At 48.9% G+C, this 25,983-nt stretch overlaps 7 protein-coding genes across 7 annotated transcripts; 3 read left to right on the top strand and 4 right to left on the bottom strand.

Moving 5' to 3' along the window:
* Positions 1-2,607: 2,607 nt before the first annotated feature.
* On the bottom strand, positions 2,608-3,688 carry LOC149866004 (histone H1.01-like). The gene has a single exon (XM_090041042.1). The coding sequence runs from the start codon at positions 3,675-3,677 to the stop codon at positions 3,012-3,014; it is 666 nt and encodes a 221-aa protein (XP_089897168.1). The 5' UTR covers positions 3,678-3,688; the 3' UTR covers positions 2,608-3,011.
* Positions 3,689-11,176: 7,488 nt separating this feature from the next.
* LOC149866003 (histone H4-like) lies at positions 11,177-12,134 on the top strand. Its single transcript, XM_090041040.1, has one exon. The coding sequence runs from the start codon at positions 11,464-11,466 to the stop codon at positions 11,995-11,997; it is 534 nt and encodes a 177-aa protein (XP_089897166.1). The 5' UTR covers positions 11,177-11,463; the 3' UTR covers positions 11,998-12,134.
* Positions 12,135-12,246: 112 nt separating this feature from the next.
* Positions 12,247-13,078, bottom strand: LOC149866002 (histone H2A type 2-C-like). Its single transcript, XM_090041041.1, has one exon. The coding sequence runs from the start codon at positions 12,991-12,993 to the stop codon at positions 12,604-12,606; it is 390 nt and encodes a 129-aa protein (XP_089897167.1). The 5' UTR covers positions 12,994-13,078; the 3' UTR covers positions 12,247-12,603.
* Positions 13,079-13,409: 331 nt separating this feature from the next.
* Positions 13,410-14,579, top strand: LOC149866001 (histone H4). Its single transcript, XM_090041039.1, has one exon. It carries the CDS (start codon positions 13,998-14,000, stop codon positions 14,307-14,309), a length of 312 nt encoding a protein of 103 aa, XP_089897165.1. The 5' UTR covers positions 13,410-13,997; the 3' UTR covers positions 14,310-14,579.
* A 9-nt stretch (positions 14,580-14,588) lies between these two features.
* LOC149866000 (histone H3) lies at positions 14,589-15,452 on the bottom strand. Its single transcript, XM_090041037.1, has one exon. The coding sequence runs from the start codon at positions 15,065-15,067 to the stop codon at positions 14,657-14,659; it is 411 nt and encodes a 136-aa protein (XP_089897163.1). The 5' UTR covers positions 15,068-15,452; the 3' UTR covers positions 14,589-14,656.
* A 7,181-nt stretch (positions 15,453-22,633) lies between these two features.
* On the top strand, positions 22,634-23,266 carry LOC149865999 (histone H2A-IV). Its single transcript, XM_090042779.1, has one exon. The coding sequence runs from the start codon at positions 22,715-22,717 to the stop codon at positions 23,102-23,104; it is 390 nt and encodes a 129-aa protein (XP_089898905.1). The 5' UTR covers positions 22,634-22,714; the 3' UTR covers positions 23,105-23,266.
* Positions 23,267-23,334: 68 nt separating this feature from the next.
* LOC149865998 (histone H4-like) lies at positions 23,335-25,931 on the bottom strand. Its single transcript, XM_090042778.1, has one exon. It carries the CDS (start codon positions 24,418-24,420, stop codon positions 23,887-23,889), a length of 534 nt encoding a protein of 177 aa, XP_089898904.1. The 5' UTR covers positions 24,421-25,931; the 3' UTR covers positions 23,335-23,886.
* Between the last annotated feature and the right edge of the window lie 52 nt (positions 25,932-25,983).

Here is a 25,983-nt window from a genome sequence, read left to right as displayed (position 1 = left end):
ACTGCAGGTTGCACATGCCCTCCTTCTGATTCATGGCTGAATCTCAATGGTTTTCCACCTGCCTACCACATGCACCCTGACCCACAAAAAAATATGTATAGCAGAAGTTCCTCCACCCAGTTTGAATTCCTTGCATTTGAATAACCTTTTATTTGGCTTTTTATGGATAGTAACTTGATTGATAGAGGTTGGTTAACCCTACCCAGTAACAATCCAATAAACCCCGCACTTAGTTTCGTTCATGCTGGCAAAAGGCTGGCTAACACAAGTAAGAAGATGGGAACCTAAATTTCAGGACACCATTTGTTCATCCAACCCAAGGGCCAAACCCCAAATGACACATTTGTCAACAGGACATATTCAACCACCCAAACTGAACAAAAGCTATAACAATCAATGGGCGTGTCTACATGAGATGCTATGGTACAGTCATTACTGCACATTTATTTAAAAAAATGCACAGTAATCAAAGTTACTGTGCAGTAGTGCTGGTGAACATCTTTTAGGTGATGCTACTGCACAGTAGCCTAATAATACTGTGCAACAGAGTATTAGCACTGTCCATGCTGTAACGTGCTACTGCACAGTATTTTCTGGATACTGCATAGCTAGAGAAGCACCCAGGGTAAGGGAAAAGCTGGCTCACACTTTAGCCCGGGAGGACTGCTGCCAGCATTGGCCAGATAACTCACAGCAGGCTCAGCCCAATGCCATCGTAGTCAGAGATCAGGATCCACCTGAAGCTGCAGAAATTCCCTCAAAGCACAGTCTGTGTAAATACTGTTCTATTGACCAATCAGCTTCCTTTGTGAGACCATCTAAGAGCAGTCAAGTTTCTGTCAATAGGCCTCAATCCTCCCCAGAAACTAAACTGCAGCAAGTTCCCCTTAAAGACTTATGCGGTGAAAACTAAACTTTATGCAGTAACACAAACACAATTCCTATCATCTTCTTGATGAAGCCTGAAAGTATACCTACCTTAAACATCTTTCCAGATAGAAAAGGGAAAAAAATACTTTCATAGAACAACACTTATACAGATTTCAGTTTTATATATTTATGTACATCAAAAATTCTCAACTTGTGCGTTATGGTACCTCAGTGTGCCTTGAGATCCCTTCAGGTACCAAAAACTGGTTATTTTTATTTGGCCTAACCTAATATTAATGGCATGGATTAACAGATTCTTTTATTTTCTCAGGTTATTTCTTAAGGTTTAAATGTGAATGTATTCCTTATAATTAAATATCATCTTAAAGAAGTGGTATTTATAATTTACGTTTGTGCTAGATCTGTGTTCTGCAACTGAGTGGTCTATCAATAAGTGGTAACATCTGCAGCCTATATTCCCTTTTCACCAAGTTTTAGATTGTAGTATTTCAGGCAACAGTCTTAGTGGTACTTTGCCTGCTTCCTTTAAGGCCTCTGTGGCCCTGTGCATGTCTCAAAGAAGTCCACCAACTCCTCTAGTATCTCCTCCTGGATCTTTCCTTACATTTCCTCATGTGCTCCATGCGGTGAGCAAATCTCAGAGCATATAGCTTTAAGGTCCCGCAAGCTGCAGATAGCAGCACAGAAAGGAAAGTGGTCGTTGTTCCATCCTGAGTTTCAGAGAACACTGCACAACCTCCCTCCAATTTCTGGGATACCATAGCTAAAGACTATGCCCAAGTTCTGGGAGACCTCAGTGATAAATAGTGCAGCAGCTCCAACTTGGACAGGTGGCTAGACAAAGGGCAGGGAAAGAATGGAAACTGTTTTCCATGCCTTTGGAACTGCCCATCTCAGCCAGCAGCGGGTGAAGGCACTAGGGATAAGGCAGAGAGAGGGCATGATCCTGGATTTTGGGGCTGATGTGTTTTGGGGCCTTTTTCAGGACACAGCAACTTGGAGAACACAATGTTGGGTCAGTTTGACAAAAGCACCTTTTAGGCAAAGCCAAGCGCAACCTGATTAGGTATTGTTTGTAAAATTTAACAGGAAGGTACCATAAAGGCAAACACCCTAAAGGGATGAATAGGTAAAACCACTTCAGAATAGATATGCAGTACAGAGAGTTTAGGTATTACACTTCATCAGTATAGATATTCACCAGCAGTGGTCAGAAAACATGCTGGGTTTTGTACAGCTGTAAGTGTCATTTAGCTGGGGACAGGAGGCTGAGAGCATTTGTGGGCTGGGACCAAGGAGATTGTTTCTGTGTACATTGAAAGAAGCAGAACTCGGTAAAAGACTGGAAGCATAGCCCCCAACAATGAATAAAGAGGTCCAAAGCAGAGATGGCAATGGACAACAGGATCAAAAGAACCCGTATTCCCGGTAGAACAAAATAAGAACCCCTCTCCCCCTTTCCCACCATCAACAAGTGGGAGATGAAACGGGGGTTCGAAATGGATCCACGAATCTGACTTGAAATACAAACAAAAAATATTCCTCAAGGAGGCTTAATTCGTTCTCAGGAAGATGTCCCGCCCCCAAGGCGTGCACAGAGCAGCTCCTCCCCACCCCCGACTGTGGCGGTGCAGTATTTCCCCCCAGTGATTCCCTGCCCGCCTGCCGCAGATCGCCGTGAGTTGACAACTGGCCAATCCTGGCGCAGCGCGGGCTTTTCGAACTCTGAAGCTCCCCCCGCACGTCACAAAGCAAATACTGGGCGTATCGATCGCCGTTTCCTGCTCCGTGCCCCCCTCGCGGCTCCGCTTTGCGCTGGTGCGCTCCGAGCGGTTCATGCCCCCCGGTTTCCGTGAGGGGGTAATCTGTAGTCGGAACGGATTTCCCAGCTGCCTGGAAACTGAATTTTTAAAAACACGATTTAAACAAAGCCCCCTATTGCTGGGTTCCTTGGGGCCGGGAGAGGGAGGGGAGAAGCCAGGGGAAGAAACATGCAAAGTAGTCCCCCCAGGGCCCCACGTTAAGCATAAAATAAAAAGATGTTTCAACTCTTTCTGGAAAATGTGGGTGGCTCTTAAAAGAGCCGTTGGGTGCATAGATGCAAGCATCTTCAAATCAGCTTACTTCTTCTTGGGCGCCGCCTTCTTGGCCTTGGCTGTCTTAGGCTTGCTGGGCTTGGGCTTGGCAGCCTTGGGCTTCACCGCCTTGGCCTTGGCCGGGCTCTTGGCGGCCCGCTTGGGCTTGGCCGCCTTGGCCTTCTTGGGGCTCTTGGCCGCGCTCTTCTTGGCCGCGGCGGCCGCCGGCTTCTTGGCTTTCTTGGGGCTCTTCTTCACGGCCGCCGCCTTCTTGGGCTTCTTGGCCGCGCTGGCGGGCTTCTTGGCCGCCGCCTTCTTGGGCTTGGGCGCCGCCACCGCCTTCTTCTTGGGCGCCTTCTCCTTGGCCTCACCCGGCTTCTTACCCAGCTTGAAGGAGCCCGAGGCGCCGGTGCCCTTGGTCTGCACCAGGGTGCCTTTACTCACCAAACTCTTGAGCCCCACTTTGATGCGACTGTTGCTTTTCTCCACATCGTAGCCGCCGGCTGCCAGGGCTTTTTTCAGCGCGGCGAGGGACAGCCCCTTGCGCTCCTTGGAGGCGGACACGGCCTGGGTGATCAGCTCGGTCACGCTAGGCCCCGCGGGCTTGCGGGCCTTGGAGGCTCCTGCCGCTGCCTTCTTCGTTTTCTTCGCTGGAGCTTTTGCAGCCGGAGCAGCGGCAGCGGGAGGAGCGACAGGAGCGGTCTCAGACATGATCGCAGGAGTTCTTGCTGCACACCAGTAAAACACAATACAGTCAAAGCCGCCTAGTTGCCGCTATTTATAGAGGAGAGCTGTTCTGTGATTGGTTAGTTAAAGACCCCGCCCAGCTGCAAGGGAGAAAGGACCTCTTTCCCCTGCTCTGTTTGTGTTTCTTTTTGGTCCAAAAACCGTGTTTTTGGTCCAATATCTCCCATCAGATCACTGCAGTTCTTAGAGGGGTGAAGGGCAAACTGGGTATTTTTATTCGACAGACTTCACGGGGGCAGAAACAAAAAGTGAGTTCAAGAAAAGGCAATAAACACTGAGGCATGGAACTGCAGAGACCTCGGGGGACAGAAACTTTTGCTTTATCTTAGGGATAAAAGTATGCTATTGACAATGAAATCATAGCTAGAGTGAAGTCATATATATTTTAGAGGGTTTTCTCTACCTCAGGATAGAAAAAAGCGCGTTGTGAATCGATGTTGTCAATGCAAATTGATTTCAAAGTGAAGTAAGTAACACAATCTCCTCCCTGAGTTGTAAATAGAGATTGAGAACTGATTGCCTTATCCAAGACTTTTACCTGCAAAAAACATTTAATTGTTTTGAAATAGTCTGGTCTACACCACCCACACTTTTCTGATTAAGATTATTTTGAGGAATGCTTATACTGTGGAAGTGCCTACGGCAGTACATGTTTTCCTATCTGCTTCTAAATGTTCCAATAGAAGACAAAGATAATGCTTTTGTTTTCATATATTTCAGCTTCACAATTACATTATTTCTGTTTGATTTCATTTTATTCCTATGCAAAGTCATTTCTGGCCTGTTGTGAGGCAGTTTCTAGTTCAGTATTCTATATCTTAGTTTCAAATAAACGAAAAATTAGAGGGGTTATGTGCATCTTTTTCAAGTCATGATTTATTAAAATGTATAGAAAGCCAGAAATAGTGTTTGTCAGGAAAATAAAAAGAAAAGCAATAAAAAACAAACAATTGAACTCTATGGTGAATAAACATTAAAATTCAGTCAAGCACCTAATCTTTCACCTGAATACAATATTGTGCAGAACTGGCTTCTGTGAACTGGATACTGAATGTCAATAATGCAATTACTGTTATGTGTACGGCATCAAGAGCTTCACCACAGCGCTAAATCTGTTCTGAGGTAGCAATACCTGGTTATACAGTGTTTTATTTTGTTTTTAAAGACAAAGGGAGCTATAAATCAGTTCAAACAGAAGGCCAAAGGTCTTGGTGGAACCAGTCACAAATTCAGAGAACAAAAGAATTTCCCATCATTTACCTTACAGTCACATATGCAATATTAGGAAAATGTATACTTTCTTTCTTTTTTGGAATAATAGTTAAGGTTAGTATGGGTTTAATCTGGTGGAAATTAGGCACCAGAAAAACAAAACCAAAAAAACCCAACCAAGACTGATTCACAAAAGAAGATGAGGTCATATAAAACAGAAGAGGAAGACATGTCCTTTTGACTAGTAGTAAGAAAATATCTACTTCCTTTGCTCTCTCTTGGTTATTTAGTAAATATATGAGCTTGTTTACTTGATGTTTACTTATTTTTCCCTGTTTACATATAGTTATATGTGTATATTATACACACATGCATTATGTTGTAAACATGCCTTTGGAATATTGGTTACATGTAACAATAGCTGTATCACAAATAACGCCCCCATGTTAACATAAAAGAATTTAAGGATTTATTTTAGTATGTCTTTTACGGTAGTAACAAATGCAACCACCTACGATGGCTGATAAACCATATAATCCAATAAAATACCCACAGGAAAACTGCAAATATGCAATGAAGTACACTGCATATATGATTCAGAAGTAACATGCATATTTTAATTCTTAAATAGGGAAGTGCATTACCTCTATGATTCAGAAGTAATATACGTAATCTTAATCTTAACTACATAAAAAGGAAGAGGGGGAAGGTTGGAAAATAATGTGTTGTAAGATATGACGGTGAAGCTAAACCTGAGCAAAACCACAGGAAAAATGAATTCAAGGGATTTTACTGAATTTGACTGTAAAACTCAATTAAAGTGGGAGTCATGATTGGAGTGGAAACTATGTTGAAGGTGAAATGCTGAATCACCATCACTGAAAGCTGAATTATAATAATTTTTCCCTGTCAGTTACTTGTGCTCATAATTCAGTGCAAAAGGTCACCAGGAAGTCAAATGTATCTGTCTGAAATGTACTGATGAAAGATGGAGGAAGTAATTTATAACAAATTACCTTCAGGTCCCATAAAGCTAGATGTTGCCTTAAAATTTGCAAGTCCTCCCAAAGAAAACAGGGAGTGAGTCTCTTGTTCCTTACAAACATTTGTGGGTAGATAGTTAAAGATGATTTCATCTTATCATTGCCACCAGTCATTATCTTTGCTGTTACACTTGTGCTTCATAGATATTCATTATTGTCCACATAGACTGCGTATGGGGGATACGAAAACATAATGTCAATCAGGAAATGGCAGAAATGCCAGAAAGAGCGCACACCAACTGCAGATCCTTCCTCAGCCTGATGAAGGGTTTTTAAATCTAAAAGCTTGCTAAGGATTTTTTTCCATCTGTTTAAGTTGGTCTAATAAAAGCTATCAGATTCACCCAAAGAACCTTGTCTCCCTATGTCCTTAGATCAACATGGCTAAAACCTACATCCCCAGATAATTTTATTACTTTAACTAAAGGCAGGTTTAGCAAGACAGGTAGACCTACCTGAAGAATTTATTTTTTCCCAGTGTTTAAGAGTTACTAGTCTGGTACAAGAAGATTGTGGAGAGCAGGGTGGGGGGCAGTGCTTCAGAGGGAATGCAGAGGAAAGGGATTCAGTTTTTATCCCCATGACAAGCATCAATCAAAAAGCTAGTGTGTGTGGGGGTGTGTGTGTGTGTGTGTGTGTGTGTGCACGCACATGTAAATCATGTAGTAGTACTTCTCTTGACTGGCTGTGGCAGGGCACTGTAGGTGCCTGCCAATTTAAGGGCCTGAAACAGCAGCGTGCAGGCGCCTGATGAAGGCAGCCATTTTGGATTCAGGGCTGCCCATGTAAGTAGGGCATTTCGCTGCTGGGAGCCAGGCAACAACATTGCCTGATTGGAGGTATCATCTGGAGGTAAGAGAGGAGCTGTAGGGGATAATCGGGATGCTCCTAGTCCTGGGTATGACCTAAGACTGCACCCTGCCGGGAGTGGGTGGCCTGGTGGGGCTCCCAGTGGTGTGGGAGCTGCCTGGAAATGCCAGGCCAGTTACCACCCTGGTGAAAGGTGGGTAGGGTTGCCTTAACCCCTATCCCCCACAACCAGGTGCGTTACCCTTTTTGTAGGGTCTAGAAGGTGGACCCCAGAGGAAGAGTGTGGGGCCATAGACTTGCACCTGTCTGGACTTCTTCTGACTTGTCAATGCTGGGGCCAGGACCAGAAGGATTGGGGGCCCACTGTGAGGAATGCCCAAGAGCTGAGGGCCTGGAGTTCTACCTGGCCTGGAGGTGGGCCAGGGCTAGTAGCCAAAGGTCCTGGGGGGACCACACCTGGAAGGGGAAGCAGTGCAGGGAGCTATGCTGCCCAGGATGAAAGCGAAATAAGCTGCCAGAGGAGAGGAATCCAGGAGGGGTTCAACAGTAAGATTCTGGGGCGCAGTGAGGGGCCGGTGATTGTGAGAACTATGGATGCCATCTGCAAGGCTTGGGCTGTGGTGTAGGGGAGGAACAGAACCGCAGATGGCACCCGCTGGCACCGGGGCAAGAAAAGGGCAGCCTCCCATTTAATTGACATCTATTTAATTAATTGCCAACAAGGCATGGTGGGTGAGAAGGTGGGCGCTTAGCCCAGAAACAGGTGGGTGGGCCACAGTGGGATCAGCCCCAAGAAGCCCCCCTGTTACACCACAGCAGCCCCCCTATTACACCAGATTGTCTCCATGGTGCTGTCTGTGACCTTCATGCAACAGTTCTGGTGGCCTCCTCACAGGGTCAGACTCTCAAGAGTAACTCACAGGCAGTCTGCCCCAGCTGGAGCTAAGGAGATAAGAACTGGATGATATAGTCTCCTTAGCTGTACCAGAGCAAATTATTGCCTTGGCTATGGGGAGTCACTTTCAGATGGTTAGAGTACAGGACTCAGATTATTAATGATCCTGGTGCTCTTTTTGTTCACTAATTGTGCCTTTTGGGGTTTCCTTTAGTTTGTTTCTCTCCTTAGACCATATCCCTATGTTCCAGCAAACCTGGCACAATTCAGCCATTAGGGAGACAAGACTACAACCTGCCAATAAGGAATCCTTATGATTCCCTTAATTATTACCACCCATATCAGATCAGTGACTCTTCTTCCCCACTGGAGCCAAAATTCACCTTGCCACCCTGTAGCTTTACTTATGATTAGATTGACAAGGACTCCTATACACATGCCCAGTGCCTGCTCTGAACTCTTCTAATTAAAATGTTTTGGAGCAGACTCAAATCATCTGCTTCCATTAGTTAAAAGCATCCTTGCTGCCATTTTGAAGTGCAGGGTGCTGAATGCAAGAGATGCTACAGGCATTTTAATTAGAGAGGATCCCAAGAGTCAGTGGGGCCGCTGAATGCCCCCCTGTAAAACAGTCTATGCCACACCATCTCATGATTCACCACAAAAAGGAAATAAATGCAAGCAAACTCCTACCACACAGGACTTTACCACTTGGGGTACTTGTAAATTGGGTACTGAGAAAAGAAGCAAAATACAGGTTTTATAGATCCGGCTTTTGCTGTTTATGTGCCAAAGCACAAAAGTAAACATTTATAAGAATATCTACCCACAAAAGCATAATACAGATGTTTACCTGAACTAGGTGGGAAGGTTCAGGATGATATACAGACTGACAGGACGTCATTTTAAAATTTCTGGGTTTTCCAGTTTCCTAGTCCCTCTCCCTTCCACCCCCGCTTCCCCCCATCTACACTCAATTTTTATGTATGGCTTGTTTTAATAAACACACTATGATTGGTTTTATTCAAATCTGTTTGCTTCACTGAGCATTTGGGAACTATATAAATCCGTTTTGGATACGAGCTTGGAAAGTGTCAAAGAGCTACAATTTATGACCTTGCAGAAACTGCAGTTTTAGAAGGGGGCATTTTTTAATCTCCTTCCTTCACCATCTTGGATTGCTATTTGTCATTGTTCTGTTTTCTTTTAACTTTAATTTTATGGCCCTCACTGACAAGACTGCTTTGTTTATGCAGTTCCTCAGAAACTTCACAAAAGTACATGTTTATTATAACAAAATTACATTTAATACATGTAATTACATATGTTGCTACTGCTGAAAAAATAAGCTGGGAATGTGATATATTATATTTGGATTATCCGTTGTAAGGTGGTCTTATATAATGGCTAGCCAGCAGGCAGCCTCCACACTGTAGCACCCTCGTGTATATACCTTGGCACCATCATGCCCCTCCACAGCACATTGAGCTGAGTGGAGCAACCCCAGGCTAGCAGGCTGACTCCCAAGGACCACTGCCAGCCAGGACTACTCCAACCAAGTTCAACGTGCTGTGGTCCTGGGTGCACATGAAGATATGGCACCTGGGAACAATAAACTACAGGACAATAAACCCCAGAGTTTATTCATGTGCATTAACTGCATATGTAGACATGCCCATGATGATCTACCTCCAGCCTAATTCCCAGCACCTAAGGAAGGTGACCTGTCAGCAGTGCCGGGGTTGGCAATGTTTTTGGCTAGAGTGCCAAAAACACCTCGACCCTGACTTAAACTGTGAATTGACTTACCAGGGTCTGACTGTGTGAGAGGCTCAAGGAACCTGATTCTCTCATTGCTGGTGGCAGCTACACACATGCCTCAGAGTGGACAGTGGTGGAGGGCAGGGGGTATGCTGCCCCAGGCCCCTGCCCTGCCATCTGACTGGAGGTGTGTGACTACCCGTGGCCACCATGGACCCCAGCCAGGGCTCCAGAACCCAGTGTAGCTGTTTGCAGACTCCAGCCTGTAGCTGGCCTGGGTTCTGGGTAGCTGCTGTCATGCACGGAACCTGGGCTGCTTGCAATAGGGCTTGCAGCCTCCTGGCAGCTTCATGGCTGGCAGCAGCTGCCCAGAGCCTTGGCCAGCTATGACATAAGGAGAAAAATGTCTTGGCTTGGTATGCTCTGATGATGAGCAGCCTACTTTGCTTTGATACCACAGAGGGTGGGGAAGAGGTCATTTTGTGCTTCCTCAGTGTGCAGGGGGTGCTATACACTTTTCACCCTAGAATGCACATTACAAATCATACCAGCACATAGACAGGTAGAATAGTTGTTTCATGTTTTGGCATGGATGGATCCAGGATTGTACCAAGGAAAGCTAAGTTGAGTTTCACATGTACCCAGCTTTAAGTCTGTTTCCCTGTGCAAGGAGCTACCAATAGGGAACATATATGCTAAATGTATTTCCCCAAGGTCTTCCAGTAGGAAGCCAGAAGGAAGGATAACTTAGCAAAGATGTAATTTTATGCTGTATGGCATACAGTGATAAATACAACCAGATAAGCATGGGCATTTGGTTCCCCAGGGACAACTAGCAGGGGAACACCTTGTGCCCCTGCTAGTTGTCCCTGGGGAATGCCTGTGCCATGCACCCTCTGGCATGCAACATGTTACCCTGGGTGGGGAGGAGAGGCTGGGGCCAGCACCATTACCTGCAGCCCTAGGGGCCTCCTGGGGCTGCAGCAGCCTGTTTGGAGCCTGGCTGGCAGCTGGAGTGTGGCTCCAGCCAGCCAGGCTCTGGTTTTGAGCAGCACACGCTGTCCCCGCATGCATCGCTCTGCGTTTTTTTTGTGTGTGAGTTTTTTTGACCCCTTGATATCCTTTCCCCTCTGCACTACTCCCTTACAGTGCAGAAAACAGCTTAATATGTGGTTATGTGGTGCCACAGTCGTGTCTGTGGTGCCACATACCACATTGGCCACATTAATCTGGACATGACCAAAGAGTACACTATGAAGGATTTTTTTCAGAGAAAACAGAGCAGTCCAAATTGATTTGGCCACCATGCTACTAGGTCCAAGGGTAGATAAATGTGTGTTCTTAAGTGTTTTGAAAGTGAAGTGCTTGCAACCACTGGCACTGTTCTTTGCACATTTTATCAGTACTGGGAGAAAGGGCAAAAATGAAGGGGTCTCCCCCTGCTCTAAGCTAAGTATTGCATATTCAGTATTGCATTAGACTTTATTTTAGAAAGGTTTACAATTTAATATGTCTCTTGCTATTTTCTTACTGCCTACTACTATGAGGCCTTCATCAGGTTATGGTAATTAGATGTTATAGTAATCGAGGTGGCAAAAATGTTAACTAATAAAAACATCACCCCCATACACACATACTAACTAGGAAAGGAAAGGGCTGATGGGGGTGTGGGGAGAAGAAGCAGGTAGCGGGTAGAAAAACCTGATGGGTCAGCTTCAGCTGCCGCCGCCTGCAAACCCCGCCATTCAGAGGCGCGCAGAAACCACACCACCCCCTCCGCGTCCCGGCCGGGCCCTGTCGTCCGCAGTGTGCCCCGGGAGGCAGATCAGCGCCCGGGGACACTGGACACGCGTGTCTGGAGCATGCCGGGCGGCGCTGGAGCGGGGGTGCTGGACGCCGCTCTCGTCTTTCTCGGCGGCCCCAGCATTGCTGCTCGGCCTTAGCTCTCGGGCAGCGTGAGCCTCGCATCCCCGCCCACCGGGAGGGGACCGCAACCTCCCAGCTGTCACGCGCGAACAGGGCCGGGGCCATGACGGACTCGGGAGAGGAAACCGCGGGAGCAGGAACCCGCCCCTGTGCTTTCAAAGCGACCAACCGGGAGCGCGGGCGGGACCCGGGCGGAGCCAGGGGGCAGGCAGAGCCCCGCCTCCTCGCCCCCCGCGCTAGTTCTCAATCAGGTCGGACCCCAGGCAATATATACCGCGCTTTTTGTCAGTTTTTACGCACTGAACTAGGCAAGAGGTTTGGAATCATGTCGGGTCGCGGCAAAGGAGGCAAGGGGCTGGGGAAAGGCGGCGCCAAGCGCCACAGGAAGGTGCTGCGGGACAACATCCAGGGCATCACCAAGCCGGCCATCCGGCGCCTGGCTCGGCGCGGCGGCGTGAAGCGCATCTCCGGCCTCATTTACGAGGAGACCCGCGGGGTGCTCAAGGTCTTTCTGGAGAACGTGATCCGCGATGCCGTCACCTACACGGAGCACGCCAAGCGCAAGACCGTCACCGCCATGGACGTGGTCTACGCGCTCAAGCGCCAAGGCCGCACCCTCTACGGCTTCGGTGGCTGAGCGGCTTCCCATAGCACCGCTTCCTAGAAACCAAAAGGCTCTTTTCAGAGCCACCCACTTATGCACAAAAAGAGATGTTTCGGTTTTGCTGTTTTAAGTTGTTTTATGAATCAATTAACGTTTGTATTTCATTACAGTAATTGGTGGTCTGCTGGCAAGTCTTAGTCTAGTTGAAGTAGCTTGTGTACAAGGTTGTTTCCGAAGCTAGAACCGGTGGAGGGATAGAAGGAGCAGAAACACCGGCATAGAGACTGGAAGGGAGAAGTTACGTTCAAACGCACAGCTCTCCGGGGGGAAAAAAAAGCGCGGATAGCCATGGTACGGGGCAAATACTAGGGGGTACAAAGTAACCCTCAACGCTCCCACAACGGACTTCTCCTGTTGATCAGCACTGCTGCTACTTTGGGTTGGGTTGGGTTGGATAAGGAGTTCCACAAAATGCCCACCCTCTTAATGTCTGGTACTTGGCCACGATGTTGTATGATGCTCACTCACCACCCCCCAGTGCTTAAGATAATAGAGCTCTTTCTCGACCACATGTGTGGCTCTGAAAAGAGCCTTTGGGGATTTTCCTCACGCGGCAAATTTCACCTTTCGCCGCCAGGTTTACTTGCTCTTGGCCTTGTGGCTCTCGGTCTTCTTGGGCAGCAGCACGGCCTGGATGTTGGGCAGGACGCCGCCCTGCGCGATCGTCACTTTGCCCAGCAGCTTGTTGAGCTCCTCGTCGTTGCGGATGGCTAGCTGCAGGTGGCGGGGGATGATGCGCGTCTTCTTGTTGTCCCGCGCCGCGTTGCCCGCCAGCTCCAGGATCTCGGCCGTCAGGTACTCCAGCACGGCCGCCAGGTAGACCGGGGCCCCGGCTCCGACCCGTTCCGCATAGTGGCCCTTGCGCAGCAGACGGTGAACGCGGCCCACCGGGAACTGTAGCCCGGCCCTCGAGGAGCGCGACTTGGCCTTGGCTCGCGCCTTCCCTCCCTGCTTGCCGCGGCCTGACATTCTGCTACAAGCTTAGGGTTACACAAGAAAAACTTCGACAATAAGGCTCCCTTCTCCCACTCTTATATTCCTTCTGCATGGCAGCAGAAGCGATTGCTGATAGGCTGAGACATCGGTGCTTTTCACATGAGCCAATGGGGAGACGGATTTAGGTCTGGCCAATGACGGCGCTTGGAACTCGGAGTCAAAGCGTGCCGTGCTGTGCCGTGGTAGCTTTTTAAAACAAGATGTCTCTGAGGAAGCTTTTTGCACCCTTAGATATGGAGTCGAGAAATCTTACAGGGAATTGGAAAATAGAAAGGTTGTGAGGATACTCTCGACATTTGGCTTCGGGGAATTCTCTAGCTAGCAGACCGATTGCCGGCAGCGCTCCTTTGTTTAAGGTTTGCAAGATGGCGGAGAAGACAGCGAGCAAAGGGGCGGGTGCTTTGGGAGAAAAGAGAGAGAAGAGGGAGAGAAGGGTGTGTCTGTGAAACCGGTTGGCCAGATATTGCTGCAGTTTCTTATTTGAAACACAACAGGATGTCCCCGTCCCGTCCCCTGCGCCGAAGACTCGGCGGTGTCTGCCACAAGTGGGTTCACAACGATGGGAAGGGAAAATACGAGTATGACACGCCCACAGTGCACGCGAAAAGGCTCCTGTTCTGTGCTAAGGGGCATCTTGGGGAGAGGTACACCCTGCCGGGAAAAGAGCAGCGGTACTGAGGGCGGTGCCGGCGCTGCCTAGCGGGTATAAAACTTCAAAAGAGGAGATCAGTCCTTCTGACTGAGGCTGAGAGAGGGGATGATGCCCCCCCGCGCCTCACCAAACCGCGGTGGCGCTGCGCCGGAGCCGCCTCGGGCTCACAGGGCAAGGCGGCAAGGGAGTGTGGGGGAGGGGAGAAGCGCCAATCTCGCGCCTTTTTTCTTTCTTCAGTTCTCAATGAGGTCGGACCGCAGGCAATATATACCGCGCTGTCCGCCAGAGTCCCCCAACACACTGAGCTAATAAACACTTTAGGAAAATGTCTGGTCGTGGGAAAGGAGGTAAGGGGCTGGGGAAAGGCGGCGCCAAGCGCCACAGGAAGGTGCTGCGGGACAACATCCAGGGCATCACCAAGCCGGCCATCCGGCGCCTGGCTCGGCGCGGCGGCGTGAAGCGCATCTCCGGCCTCATCTACGAGGAGACCCGCGGGGTGCTCAAGGTCTTCCTGGAGAACGTGATCCGCGACGCCGTCACCTACACGGAGCACGCCAAGCGCAAGACCGTCACCGCCATGGACGTGGTCTACGCGCTTAAGCGCCAGGGCCGTACTCTTTACGGCTTTGGGGGTTAAACGGAGATGAAAAAAACACTAACTACATCAATCACAAAGGTTCTTTTCAGAGCCACCCACGTTTTCACTGAAAGTGCTGTTAATTCTAATTGCGCCTTCAAGATATTTTAGGAACGTAATTCAACATTGGGCTTTACGAGGTTTTATACTTTTTTTTTTCCCCGGCCTTGCCTAGCTGGGATTCACTGGTCCCCGCACTACGAACCCTTTCTGCCACAAACAAGGAGACGCCTATTTTAAATGTTAACGCAGTTTTAACAACTCATTTTATCGAGAATGTGGTGGCTCTGAAAAGAGCCTTTCTGTTTTCGGCAGCTATGGGAATGAATGCAGCCTTGTGAGAGTCTCTAGGCCCTCTCTCCGCGGATGCGGCGGGCCAGCTGGATGTCCTTGGGCATGATGGTGACGCGCTTGGCGTGGATGGCGCACAGGTTGGTGTCCTCGAAGAGCCCCACCAGGTAGGCCTCGCTCGCCTCCTGCAGCGCCATGACGGCCGAGCTCTGGAAGCGCAGGTCTGTCTTGAAGTCCTGCGCGATCTCGCGCACCAGGCGCTGGAAGGGCAGCTTGCGGATCAGCAGCTCTGTCGACTTCTGGTAGCGCCGGATCTCGCGCAGCGCCACGGTGCCGGGCCGGTAGCGGTGCGGCTTCTTCACGCCGCCCGTGGCGGGCGCGCTCTTGCGGGCCGCCTTGGTAGCCAGCTGCTTGCGGGGCGCTTTGCCGCCGGTCGACTTACGCGCTGTCTGCTTCGTACGGGCCATAGTTGGAGAAAAGGTGATGCGAGCTGGAGTTAAACCGGATCTCAACTGCAAAAAAAAATCAGCAAACAGTGAAGACAGGCGGTATTTATAGCCGCTTTTCCTGTCTGATTGGCTGGTTGTGAAAGGCCGAATACTATTGGATAGTTTGAAATCTCCTCACTAGAGACAAAGCAAAAGCCCTCAGAGTGGCCAGTTTCCCGCTCTTTGGTCTTTTGCTGGGTTTTTTGAACAGGGCAGCCCAGGATCGCGCGGCTCCCTTGCACCTATATTCCTACTCTCCCACGCAGCCCACATCCATGTTAGAGATTTGCTGTTTTGCTATTGCTATTTCAAAAATAATCAATTACTTCTCCTGGATATAATTCCCCACCTTTAAGAAATGAACAACAATAACAGACAGAAAGTCTCAGACACAGGAGGGAGTTTCAGTTGCATCCCAGCATGAATGTGCTTGATTCCCGCTCCCCCCCCCCCCCCCAAACAAAACAAACTTCCTTTTCGGGTTTAGTTTGTGGTTTCGCAGACGGGGGAAAGGCATACGAGCCCTTTCCTTTCCTTTTCTCAGACAGACGGGCACCCCTCCCTCAGAAAAGGCATCTTTATTCTTCTTTACTGCTCTTTGAAACCTAAAGAGACGAGCGATAGCTTGAGATCTTAAACAGCCATTTTAAACTGCAGTGTTCAGTATTTAGCTCAGGAGGCAGATTGCTTTCCTTCATTATTCTAAAATACTCTCTGTATTAGTATACGTTCACCCTTAAAACTATTTCATGTTCGTACGTCTTAAAACTCTTCTTTCACAAAGAAGTCCCCTTTTGCCAATGACCAGCGAATCCCGCACCTGTCTCTTTGTCGCTAAGATCAGCTTCAAAGAAAAGTCACGTCCAAACGTTACTTCTGAATAGCGTCATTTTTGCCTTCTCTTTGAATCCCCGGTTTTGAATTTCAAGCATTTTCCCGCCGAAAGAAACCTGACCAATCGGCTTTCCTGACACATCCGTTTCTTCCTCTCCAGTCTGGGCGGTGGGAGAGCGCAGCGAGGGGAGCCGGGCGCTGTAACGTGGAGCGTGCCCGTTTCTTTCCTCTTCCAGCAATTAAAATAATGCATATGGAGATATCTTTCTTTTTATTATTGCTAAGTATTGCTTATTGCTCCGTGCTTCATATACAGAGTGGGAATGCATTTGTGTGTCCTTAGCCCTTTCTCATTCCAGAGCAAGAGGCTTCCTAATCCTGTACTGCCCTCTGGTGGGTATGAGTATCCATAGGTGCAGACTTTTGGACAGATGTCATGTCAGTGTTTGCTGTGACATACTAGAGAAAGTCTCCCTGGATATATAAAGCAGGGCTGGCCCAATTGCAGCACATGTGAGGCACAAGCAACCTCTTTGTGTGGCATGGAGCAGATGGGAGAGGGACCAGAAAGCAGAAGAAAAGCATGGTAGAGCCGTGGATGAGTAGCTATAGTCTTAGTATTGGGCTGTGACTGTAGAAATTCCTGCTCCAGATCTTTAAGTTGTTCATTCTAGTCGGTGGGACCAGAGCAGATCCGGCTGTCAGGTAGAGCTTGGCCTATATACACCCCAGGAAACTATGCACAGGCAAATTAAAAATCATGCACAGAAAAACTCAATTACTTCTATGTATGTTTTACAAATTAAACTAAATATAACGTGATTTGAAACTTTTTTAGAAATATATGCAGGTACTTTGTATGGGTGTGGGTGTGTATGGTGGGTTTTGTGGGGAAAGTGAGTATGGGAGTACGTGGGGGTGGTGGGTGGGTGTGGGGTGTCTGGGGGAGCTGTGAAGGGGTCTGGGCCCCCCACCATGATGCACAGTCCCCACCGCTGGCAGCTCAGCACCAGTGGTGGTGGGCCCTCAGGGTGCTCATGGCCTCAACAGGCAGAGCCCCCAGCTGCATGCACCTCTGGCTGAGTCCCAGGGCCTGCACATACTGGCACGGAGTCAGCTTAGCCTGCTGGCACACACCTTCACACCAGACTAGGCTGGCTCCATGCCAGCACGTGGGGCTCATGGCACTGCAGGAGGGAGCTGAGTGCCATCGGGTTGGGCAGGCTCCATGTCTCCATGTGCGGCTGCCCACTAGAGTGCTGGAAGCCCCACATGGAGGTACAGAGCTGATCCGCCCAGCCTGATGGCATGTGGCCCATAGCCATCCACAAACCCCACACCTATCCACACACTCCCTCACAAGCCTCATGCTCCCCCTCCCCCCACAGGCAGGAGCTCCCCTTCCCACTTACCTCGCAGTCCAGCCCCATGGCTCTGTGCCTCCAGGTCATGGACGTGGAGGCACAGAGTCCCTCACAGTTAAATTATGAAAAATAATGCAACTATGCACAGTTATTCCTTTTATGCACATAATTGCGCACGATCATATTTGAATAATTCCCCAGGGTTTAACTATAGATAATGGATATAGCAGTAAGCTTAGGGTGAATGCTGGTCATGTCATGGTCAGGTGGTTTCCAACACAACATTGTAGTGATGTGCCTGTTGCACACTTTCATGATGGTGTCTAGGAAACCAATTTGCTGCATGAAGTATTCTAGAGTTAGCTTGATAGAGAAGTTCTGAAGGTCTTGGTGAAATTTCTTTAGAGTTTCCTTTACATGTGTCCATATTATGAAGATACCATTGAAGTACCTGAGGTATGCCAAAGGTGTGGGGGGCAGCTGTGGAGGAAACTAGAACCGGCGAAGGGATAAAGGAAGGAGGAGCAGAAACACCAGCATAGAGATGAAAGGGGAGAGGTTGCATTCAAACGCACAACTCTCCGGGGAAAGGAAAAGCAAGCACGGATAGCCATGGTAAGGGGCAATAATAGGGGGTACAAAGTAACCCTCAACGGTTCCCCAAAGCATGTCCCAGATTCTGCCAATGGTCAGCACTCCTGCTGCTTTGGGTTGGGTAAGGGGGTTCCACAAAATGCCCACCCCCTGTTATTCAAATATCTTAAATGGTTCTGGCTACTCGGCCATGACTTTGTGTGATGTTCACTCACCACCCCACAGCGCTTAAGATAATCGAGCTCTTTCTCGGCCTTGTGTGTGGCTATGAAAAGAGCCTTTTGGGTTTTTCCTCACGCGGTAGATTTCACCTTTCACGAACTTGATTCAGAAAGCCCAAAGCAGCCAGCACTTTGATTCTGACATGCTGATTCAGGATCCGAATCTTCAGAATCTTTTCCAAATCCAAAGCACGGTCCGAAGCTTTGCACACCTCTAGTCATTATATTTTCAAAAAGCTTCTTTGGGGCCCACATCGCCACTAGACTCAATTGTTACCTCTTTTTCTAGTCATGACCTCCCAAGATGTATACATCCCGCAGGGATTGCACAGTCCGATAAACAGACTTAATTTGTGATTGGGAAAAGAGAGCCCTCCTGCCATCCTAATATACACACACTAAAACTACTGTATCACTGATAGGTAAACCACTGGCTACTGAAAATTAAAAACCTTCTACTGTAAGGAAAAATAAAACCCTTCTATGCTGTGACTTTCAATACCGTTTTGTGCTAGCTATTTTGGGATAAAGGTGTCAATTTAGTGGACTATGTGGAGTGCTTCCTCTGTTACTGTCCTTCAGTGAAATCTTTGAGGAGTTAAAGCTCAAGTTGTTCATTAGTTCCTCCCGGCCTGCTGGGCTTAAAATTCATACATAACAGAGGACAGATGCAAAGTGTGGCCCTGTACCACAGAAGTCATGGTGGGCAGGGGGGAGGGTGTCCATTCTTAACAATAATAAAAGAAACTAACGGCGAAGAAGACATAATGAATGAATCATAGAATCACTGAAAAATTAAGGTTGGAAGGGACCTCAGGAGGTCATCTAGGCCAACCCCCCTGCACAAAGCAGGACCGTCCCCAACTATTTCATTCCAGCCAGAATGAATGATCTGTCTGTATTCTCCTGAAAGCACTCACAGACCTGATGGTCTATCCTTGACCCTGAGGACAAGGCAAAACAACCTGAAGGAAGTACACAGTGGGCACGTCTACATGTGCTGCTATGGAGCCGTTTTTACTGTGCAGTCATTTAGTACTTCCTTTTAGAAGTACTAAATGATGGTGCGGTACCAGCCTGTACTGCACCATGCGTGCTGCACATGATTACTTGTAGGGATTATGCCACTGTAGCAACACGCTACAGTGGAACATGTCACTACAGCGACATAGCTGCAGCATCACGATTTTTGCCTGCAAATGCTACACTGTCATTGCGCATTGCTATGGCGACATAGTGTCACGTGTAAATGCACCCTGTGGGCACATGTGGTAAGAAATGTAGAGAAGAGGCAGTGAATTAGAAAAACAAATGGTGCAGTGAAAGAAGCACAAATAGGAAGGGAGAACAGATGGTAAGAGCATGTGTTTTGGAAAGGGAAACTGCAGAGTGGGAGAGGGACTTTGAATTATTGTTCCCAGTGGTGCTCAACACACATGAACACTAAGACCCAAGCATCCATGGGCAGTTCGAGGATTTTGGAAGGGGAGTGCACATGGTGAGGTGCATCACTACATAAAACAGATTTTCTCTAGGTAAAAAGTGACCAACAGTATTTACTAAAATGCATTCAGTTTAAGAGTCATGCTAAGACAAATAAAATGTTATTGGAATTAAAAAAGCAGTCTGTGAAATAGGAGCTACATTACCAGGAGCAGCTAATGGACAGCAGGGTTGCAAAAAAAGCCTAGCTTTGTTAGTGGAACTTCACTATCATTAAAAAGGAGAGGGGTTCATTAGCATGTGTGGAATAAAGAAGGAATCGAGTAGATTTCACTGAGCCATGAAGTCTCTGCTGCCTGAATAGAAATTTTGCTGTCACTGCCAGACAGTTGGTTATACACTTTGGGTAGAGCAGAAATCACAGCAGGGTGAAACTGCACAAGTGCACCCTTCTTGGATCCACCCCTGCAGGCATTGTCAGGAACAAAGTCTCATTCCCATGTATGCACATGCACACTAGGTTGCTGTGCAGGCTCGAATCACACTACTCCAAGTACTCAACAGTCCACTTCAGGAGATGCAGAAGACCATAAACCTGGGAGAAGCAATCCCTTCTCACCCCATGCCTGTACCTTCTTGCATCTCTCAGGCAAGAAAAGGCAGGAGAGGACAAGAAAACCACTACCTGCATCTTAACGTTACATTTCTATTAGCTGATGTTCAGTGCATTTCCCTCTATTTGTTCTATTTGTACTTCTTTGATTCAAACTGGTTTAATTACCTCTTTGACTATTGGTTTTAATTTATTTTCTGTTATTCAATCCTCTTATTGTCGCAACTGTTTATACACACAAACACACACACACATATAATATATATATAGATTCTTTGCTGCTGGCCTATCAGCCCACAGCCATGTCAAGTTATTCCTGTTTTCAAGGTCAATTAAATTGTTGTTGAAGTTTTTACCCTCCCTGTGTACCCTAGACACCCTAACTGCAAGCTTCATTCTGATGAAATTGTTAAACAGGGTAGGCCCCAGGACTAAGCCCTTGGGGACCCCACTATTCACATCCCACCAGGTTGAGTAAGACCTGTCCACCATCACTCTGTGGCTGCGCCCCATCAGCCAATTTTTGACCCATCCAACTGTGTAGGTATCAGTGCCACAGTCGCTCAATTTATTAATGAGAATAGGGTGAGAGACAGTGTGAAAGGTCTTGTTGAGAGTCCAGAAAGACTACGTCCATGGCGACACCATCATCCAGGGATTTAGTTACCTAGTCATAAAAGGCTATCAGGTTGGTCGGGCAGGACGTGCCTTTGATGAGCCCATGTTGATTTCCCCTGGGTATGATCTCCCTTGCTGGCCCCTCACAGGTGTGATCCTGGATAATTTTTTCAAGGATCTTCCCCAAGACCGAAGTGAGGTTTATAGGCCAATCGTTTCTTCTTTCTCCCTTTCTAAAACGGGGACCACTTTAGCTAGTTTCCAATCTCAGGGCACCTGGCCCATGGACCATGATCACTTGTACAGCTGGGCCAAGGGCACAGCAATGACCTGTGCCAGCTCTCAACACCCATAGGTGGAGGGCATCAGGGCCTGCAGATTTGAAAACATCCAACTCTTCCAGAAGATCCTTAACTAGTTTATAACATTGTTTCGTATGAGAAAATTGGTTCCGAGTTACAACGTTTTGACTTAATATGCCATTTTCAGAAACCAATTGTGTTGTAAGTCTGAGGACTGCCTGTATATATGATTTTGGGGGAAGGGTCTCTCTCTTGTGAACCCCTTGCTCAATCTCATATTTGAACCATTAGTGGGAGACTGAGTCCCAGTGAGGCCCAGTAATATTCAAGGCAACTTTTCATTCATATATTGCATGCTGTCTGCTTCCTGCGGCTATACTCTGAAGGCATTTTTTTTTTTTTAATTTTTTGCACCGATCCTGGAAGCAGTGCAATACCAGGTCAATGCATGGAGTGGATGGAGCACTCTCCGGTTCCACCACCCAATACCAAAATGAATCTGCTCAAAATAGATCGGAATGCAGGAAGAGGCTGCAGGGCCTGCCCGGTCCCTCCTTCATCGCCCCTGCAAGATCTCCTTGGGAAGTTATGCTCTGAAGGCATATACTTCCGCTGTCAACACACCGACCGGCACTGCCAGCACGCTTCTCATTCTGGGGTTAGTTAAAGCTATACCCTTCATTATGATTGGCCGACATTAAATTGTTCACTCTCATTGGATAATTTGAAAGCAGAATTCCCGCCTTGAACACAAAGGAGTCAGATCCGACTACTCCTTCAGGCCCCGCCCTTCCCCTCAAATTTAGAGGCTTTGAATGTTTTTTACATCTCCCAATTAGTTTAAAACAGACAAGTAAGGGGTTTTTTTGAGCATACTCTATTAGAGAACCTCATCTTATATTTTTTTGCACTTTAGCCCTAGAAGAGATACTTTTACAGGTGTCCTAGCATATACAAACTGAATTATGTGTATGTATATTAACCCGTCACATCATTTAGTTCTTTTGATTCCATATAAAGTAGTTCAATTAATTATTTAGGAATCTCCATTATCTCCTTACTTTTTCAACCCCCCCACCCCAGCACAGGGGTAAAAAGCAGTTTTAAAGTTTTGCTTTTTAAGAAACGGGATATGGATCCCCACTCAAGTCCCTGGCTGAGTAACTATCCAATACCGACAAACGAATGACAACATAAAAAGCCACTAATATATTTACTTATCCTTAAAAAAATAAAAAATGTTGTGCTTGAGCACTGCAAGTAATTCCTGATTTTAAACACACAGACATATGCCACTATACTGATATTTACACTGTACTTACTACCTTGAGTTTGTCTAATAAAAGATACCGGATTTACCCAAAACCTTGTCTGTTTATGGCCTAAGACCAACGTGGCTACAGCCAATACCCCTGAGCGAGCACAGGACGCTTTGTCTCCGAATTCCAAGCGCCGGCATTGGCCAGACCTAGATCCGTCTTCCTATTGGCTCATTTAAAAAGCACTGATGTCTCAGCCTATGAGCAATCGCTTCTGCTGCCGCACAGAAGGAATATAAGAGCGGGAGCATGGGAGGGGCGAGCATTCTGCTTTGTTTTTATTTCTTTTAAGTGAGTCTGAGTAAAGCTTGTAGCAGGATGTCAGGCCGCGGCAAACAAGGCGGGAAAGCGCGGGCCAAGGCCAAGTCTCGCTCCTCGCGGGCTGGGCTGCAGTTCCCGGTGGGCCGCGTTCATCGTCTCTTGCGCAAAGGCAACTATGCGGAACGGGTCGGAGCCGGGGCCCCGGTCTACCTGGCGGCCGTGCTGGAGTACCTGACGGCCGAGATCCTGGAGCTGGCGGGCAACGCGGCGCGGGACAACAAGAAGACGCGCATCATCCCCCGCCACCTGCAGCTGGCCATCCGCAACGACGAGGAGCTCAACAAGCTGCTGGGCAAAGTGACGATCGCGCAGGGCGGCGTCCTGCCCAACATCCAGGCCGTGCTGCTGCCCAAGAAGACCGAGAGCCACAAGGCTAAAGCCAAGTAAGCCCAGCGGCGGAAAAAAGCCAAAATTTGCCGCATGAGGAAAAACCCCCAAAGGCTCTTTTCAGAGCCACACACGCAGTCGAGAAAGGGCGTGACTATCTCTAAGCTCCGGAGGTGGGAGTGAGCACAAACAGTGGCCGGGACCAGTTTATAAAGCGCTTGGATACGGGGAGATGGGTCGGGGGTGGGGTGGGGTGGGGTGGGGTGGGGCGGGGGGAAAGAGGAATATTTGGCGCCCAGTCATCAACGCATAGCAGCAGCAGGCTTTGGAGAAAGATGACGGTTTCACTTAGGGGTCTTAGTATCACTGTCACTAATGTCTTAACCGTAGAAGACCACGCCTTCCCTTTCCCCGGAGTGAGTGCCGCGCGGATTGAAGGTAAGCGCAAAGGGCAGGCTTCTCGAATGCACTCGCCGTTTCCACCTTTCCCTAGGAGACGGCAGAAGCTCCCGCTCTGGGGTCCGTCTCTTCGCTTCCCTTTTCCAGTTGCTCCTAGAAGTTTATATATATATATGCGTTTCACGCAATCATACCACCTACCCCCTGCTGCTTTCCGTGCGTTTGTTTCTCCTCACCCACGTACCTAACTGAAGGGCTCTGAGGCCTTTAGTTGCAGTTCTGCAAACAAACAGGGAACCATATGCTAGCATAACATAAAAAACACAACCCGCATCCCCAACATCTTATTGTCCAACTTAAACTGTTACAGCTCTTTTTGGGCCAAAGTGGGTGGCTCTGAAAAGAGCCTTTGGGTTACTTCCTTGTTTTGTATAAGTCTTTATTTAACCGCCGAAACCATAGAGGGTGCGGCCCTGGCGCTTGAGCGCGTAGACCACGTCCATGGCGGTGACGGTTTTGCGCTTGGCGTGCTCTGTGTAGGTGACGGCGTCGCGGATCACGTTCTCCAGGAAGACCTTGAGCACCCCGCGGGTCTCCTCGTAAATGAGGCCGGAGATGCGCTTTACGCCGCCGCGCCGAGCCAGGCGCCGGATGGCCGGCTTGGTGATGCCCTGGATGTTGTCCCGCAGCACCTTCCTGTGGCGCTTGGCGCCGCCTTTCCCCAGCCCCTTACCACCTTTTCCACGACCAGACATAATTCCAAACCTCTTGCCCAGTTCAGTGTGTAAAAACTGACAAAAAGCGCGGTATATATTGCCTGGGGTCCGACCTGATTGAGAACTAGCGCGGGGGGCGAGGAGGCGGGGCTCTGCCTGCCCCCTGGCTCCGCCCGGGCCCCGCCCGCGCTCCCGGTTGGTCGCTTTGAAAGCACAGGGGCGGGTTCCTGCTCCCGCGGTTTCCTCTCCCGAGTCCGTCATGGCCCCGGCCCTGTTCGCGCGTGACAGCTGGGAGGTTGCGGTCCCCTCCCGGTGGGCGGGGATGCGAGGCTCACGCTGCCCGAGAGCTAAGGCCGAGCAGCAATGCTGGGGCCGCCGAGAAAGACGAGAGCGGCGTCCAGCACCCCCGCTCCAGCGCCGCCCGGCATGCTCCAGACACGCGTGTCCAGTGTCCCCGGGCGCTGATCTGCCTCCCGGGGCACACTGCGGACGACAGGGCCCGGCCGGGACGCGGAGGGGGTGGTGTGGTTTCTGCGCGCCTCTGAATGGCGGGGTTTGCAGGCGGCGGCAGCAACATCGGACTCACCATGTGGTTTCTCTACGCGCCCCCTTTTTAAGGCGCTGGTCGCCCTACCCAATGGCGGCCCCTACTCCTCGCGGTTTTAGGCTTTTACCCTTTTAAACCTTTTTTAACAACTAAAAAAACGACCGCGACGACATCGGCAGCGCCGAGCACCTGGAGAATCCCCGTCCACTCATCTCGGTGATGTCTTCATGCGTTGGTCGTCCTTTGCCCCGGAAAAGCAGCAGCGGCGACGACGACCAGCGGGACACTCCCCTTCGGGGGTGTTTTTAACATCAGATCCCTCCCCCGATGGGGTGCGGGGTGCACATTCACCGCCGGCCGCCATCCGCGGGCGGCCCACAGGGACTGGCGGTTCACGCCGCGTGACTGTGAGGACATCAAATAGTCCCCTGCTTCTCCTCCCCTCTCCCCTGCCTTCAGCCCTTTACTCCATCTAGTCGCTGCTGTTTCCCGCCGCTTGCGCGGGAGCGCAGTGAGGTGGCTGCTGTGGCGGGGCGGTGTTGTTTGTCTCTGAGCCTGTGCTCGGTGTCCGGCAGCAGCAGCTTCTTTTCCAAGAGGTTCAAGCTGGTTCCAGCTCCCGGGATCCAGTTTCCCCAGGGGCTGGGCTCTGTTGCTCCGCCTCTGGGCCGCCCGGGCCGCGGAGTGACCAACTGCTTTCGCGAGCGGCAGCGGGATTCACTCAGGCGAAATAAAGCTCCTTTCCCCTGGGCTCATCTCCGCGGACGGGAGGCAGATGCGTGGCGCGCAGGAGCACCGAGGAGACAAGGCGCCTGAGTCTCAGGAGCCGCGTAGTCAACTCTGCGGGTTCGTCCTCTGCTGCCTCCTACCGAGCGGAGTGCTCTTTTCACCAAGCAGATCTTTCCTTTTCTCGTCACTGGTTACCACCGACCAACAGCCGCAAACAACCAGCAAACACCACGCTAGAAAGTAACTGCCATTAATATATATGTCTGAGCAGCTCTCCTACACTGGTCTCTAAGTAGGATCTGTTTAACCTTGAATACCAAAGTCCATGGGACACTCCAAGTCACAACAAATGAAATACTGAAAATAAAAACCCTGGTGTACATGTTATACCACTTAACAAAAAGTGTTTATATCTTTTACATTTGTTACACATAGTTTACAATTTTGGGTATGTAAAATATATACGTGTGTGCACGTATATATCAATATACATTCAACTATTGGTTTACACCTGTATATAAACCAGCTAATTTAGTATAGTTTCAATTATA

The sequence above is a fragment of the Crocodylus siamensis genome, chromosome 4 (genome assembly GCF_052110815.1).
Source record: "Crocodylus siamensis isolate JL-2025a chromosome 4, ASM5211081v1, whole genome shotgun sequence".
Classification (NCBI taxonomy): Eukaryota; Metazoa; Chordata; order Crocodylia; family Crocodylidae; genus Crocodylus; species Crocodylus siamensis.
The sequence above is the reverse complement of the archived record's forward strand: the minus strand, read 5'-3'. Positions and strand labels throughout refer to the sequence as shown.

Coding starts and splice junctions, on each gene's coding strand:
- LOC149866003 (XM_090041040.1), top strand. CDS start 11,464: ATGACGGACTCGGGAGAGGAAACCGCGGGAGCAGGAACCCGCCCCTGT.
- LOC149866002 (XM_090041041.1), bottom strand. CDS start 12,993: ATGTCAGGCCGCGGCAAGCAGGGAGGGAAGGCGCGAGCCAAGGCCAAG.
- LOC149866004 (XM_090041042.1), bottom strand. CDS start 3,677: ATGTCTGAGACCGCTCCTGTCGCTCCTCCCGCTGCCGCTGCTCCGGCT.
- LOC149866000 (XM_090041037.1), bottom strand. CDS start 15,067: ATGGCCCGTACGAAGCAGACAGCGCGTAAGTCGACCGGCGGCAAAGCG.
- LOC149866001 (XM_090041039.1), top strand. CDS start 13,998: ATGTCTGGTCGTGGGAAAGGAGGTAAGGGGCTGGGGAAAGGCGGCGCC.
- LOC149865999 (XM_090042779.1), top strand. CDS start 22,715: ATGTCAGGCCGCGGCAAACAAGGCGGGAAAGCGCGGGCCAAGGCCAAG.
- LOC149865998 (XM_090042778.1), bottom strand. CDS start 24,420: ATGACGGACTCGGGAGAGGAAACCGCGGGAGCAGGAACCCGCCCCTGT.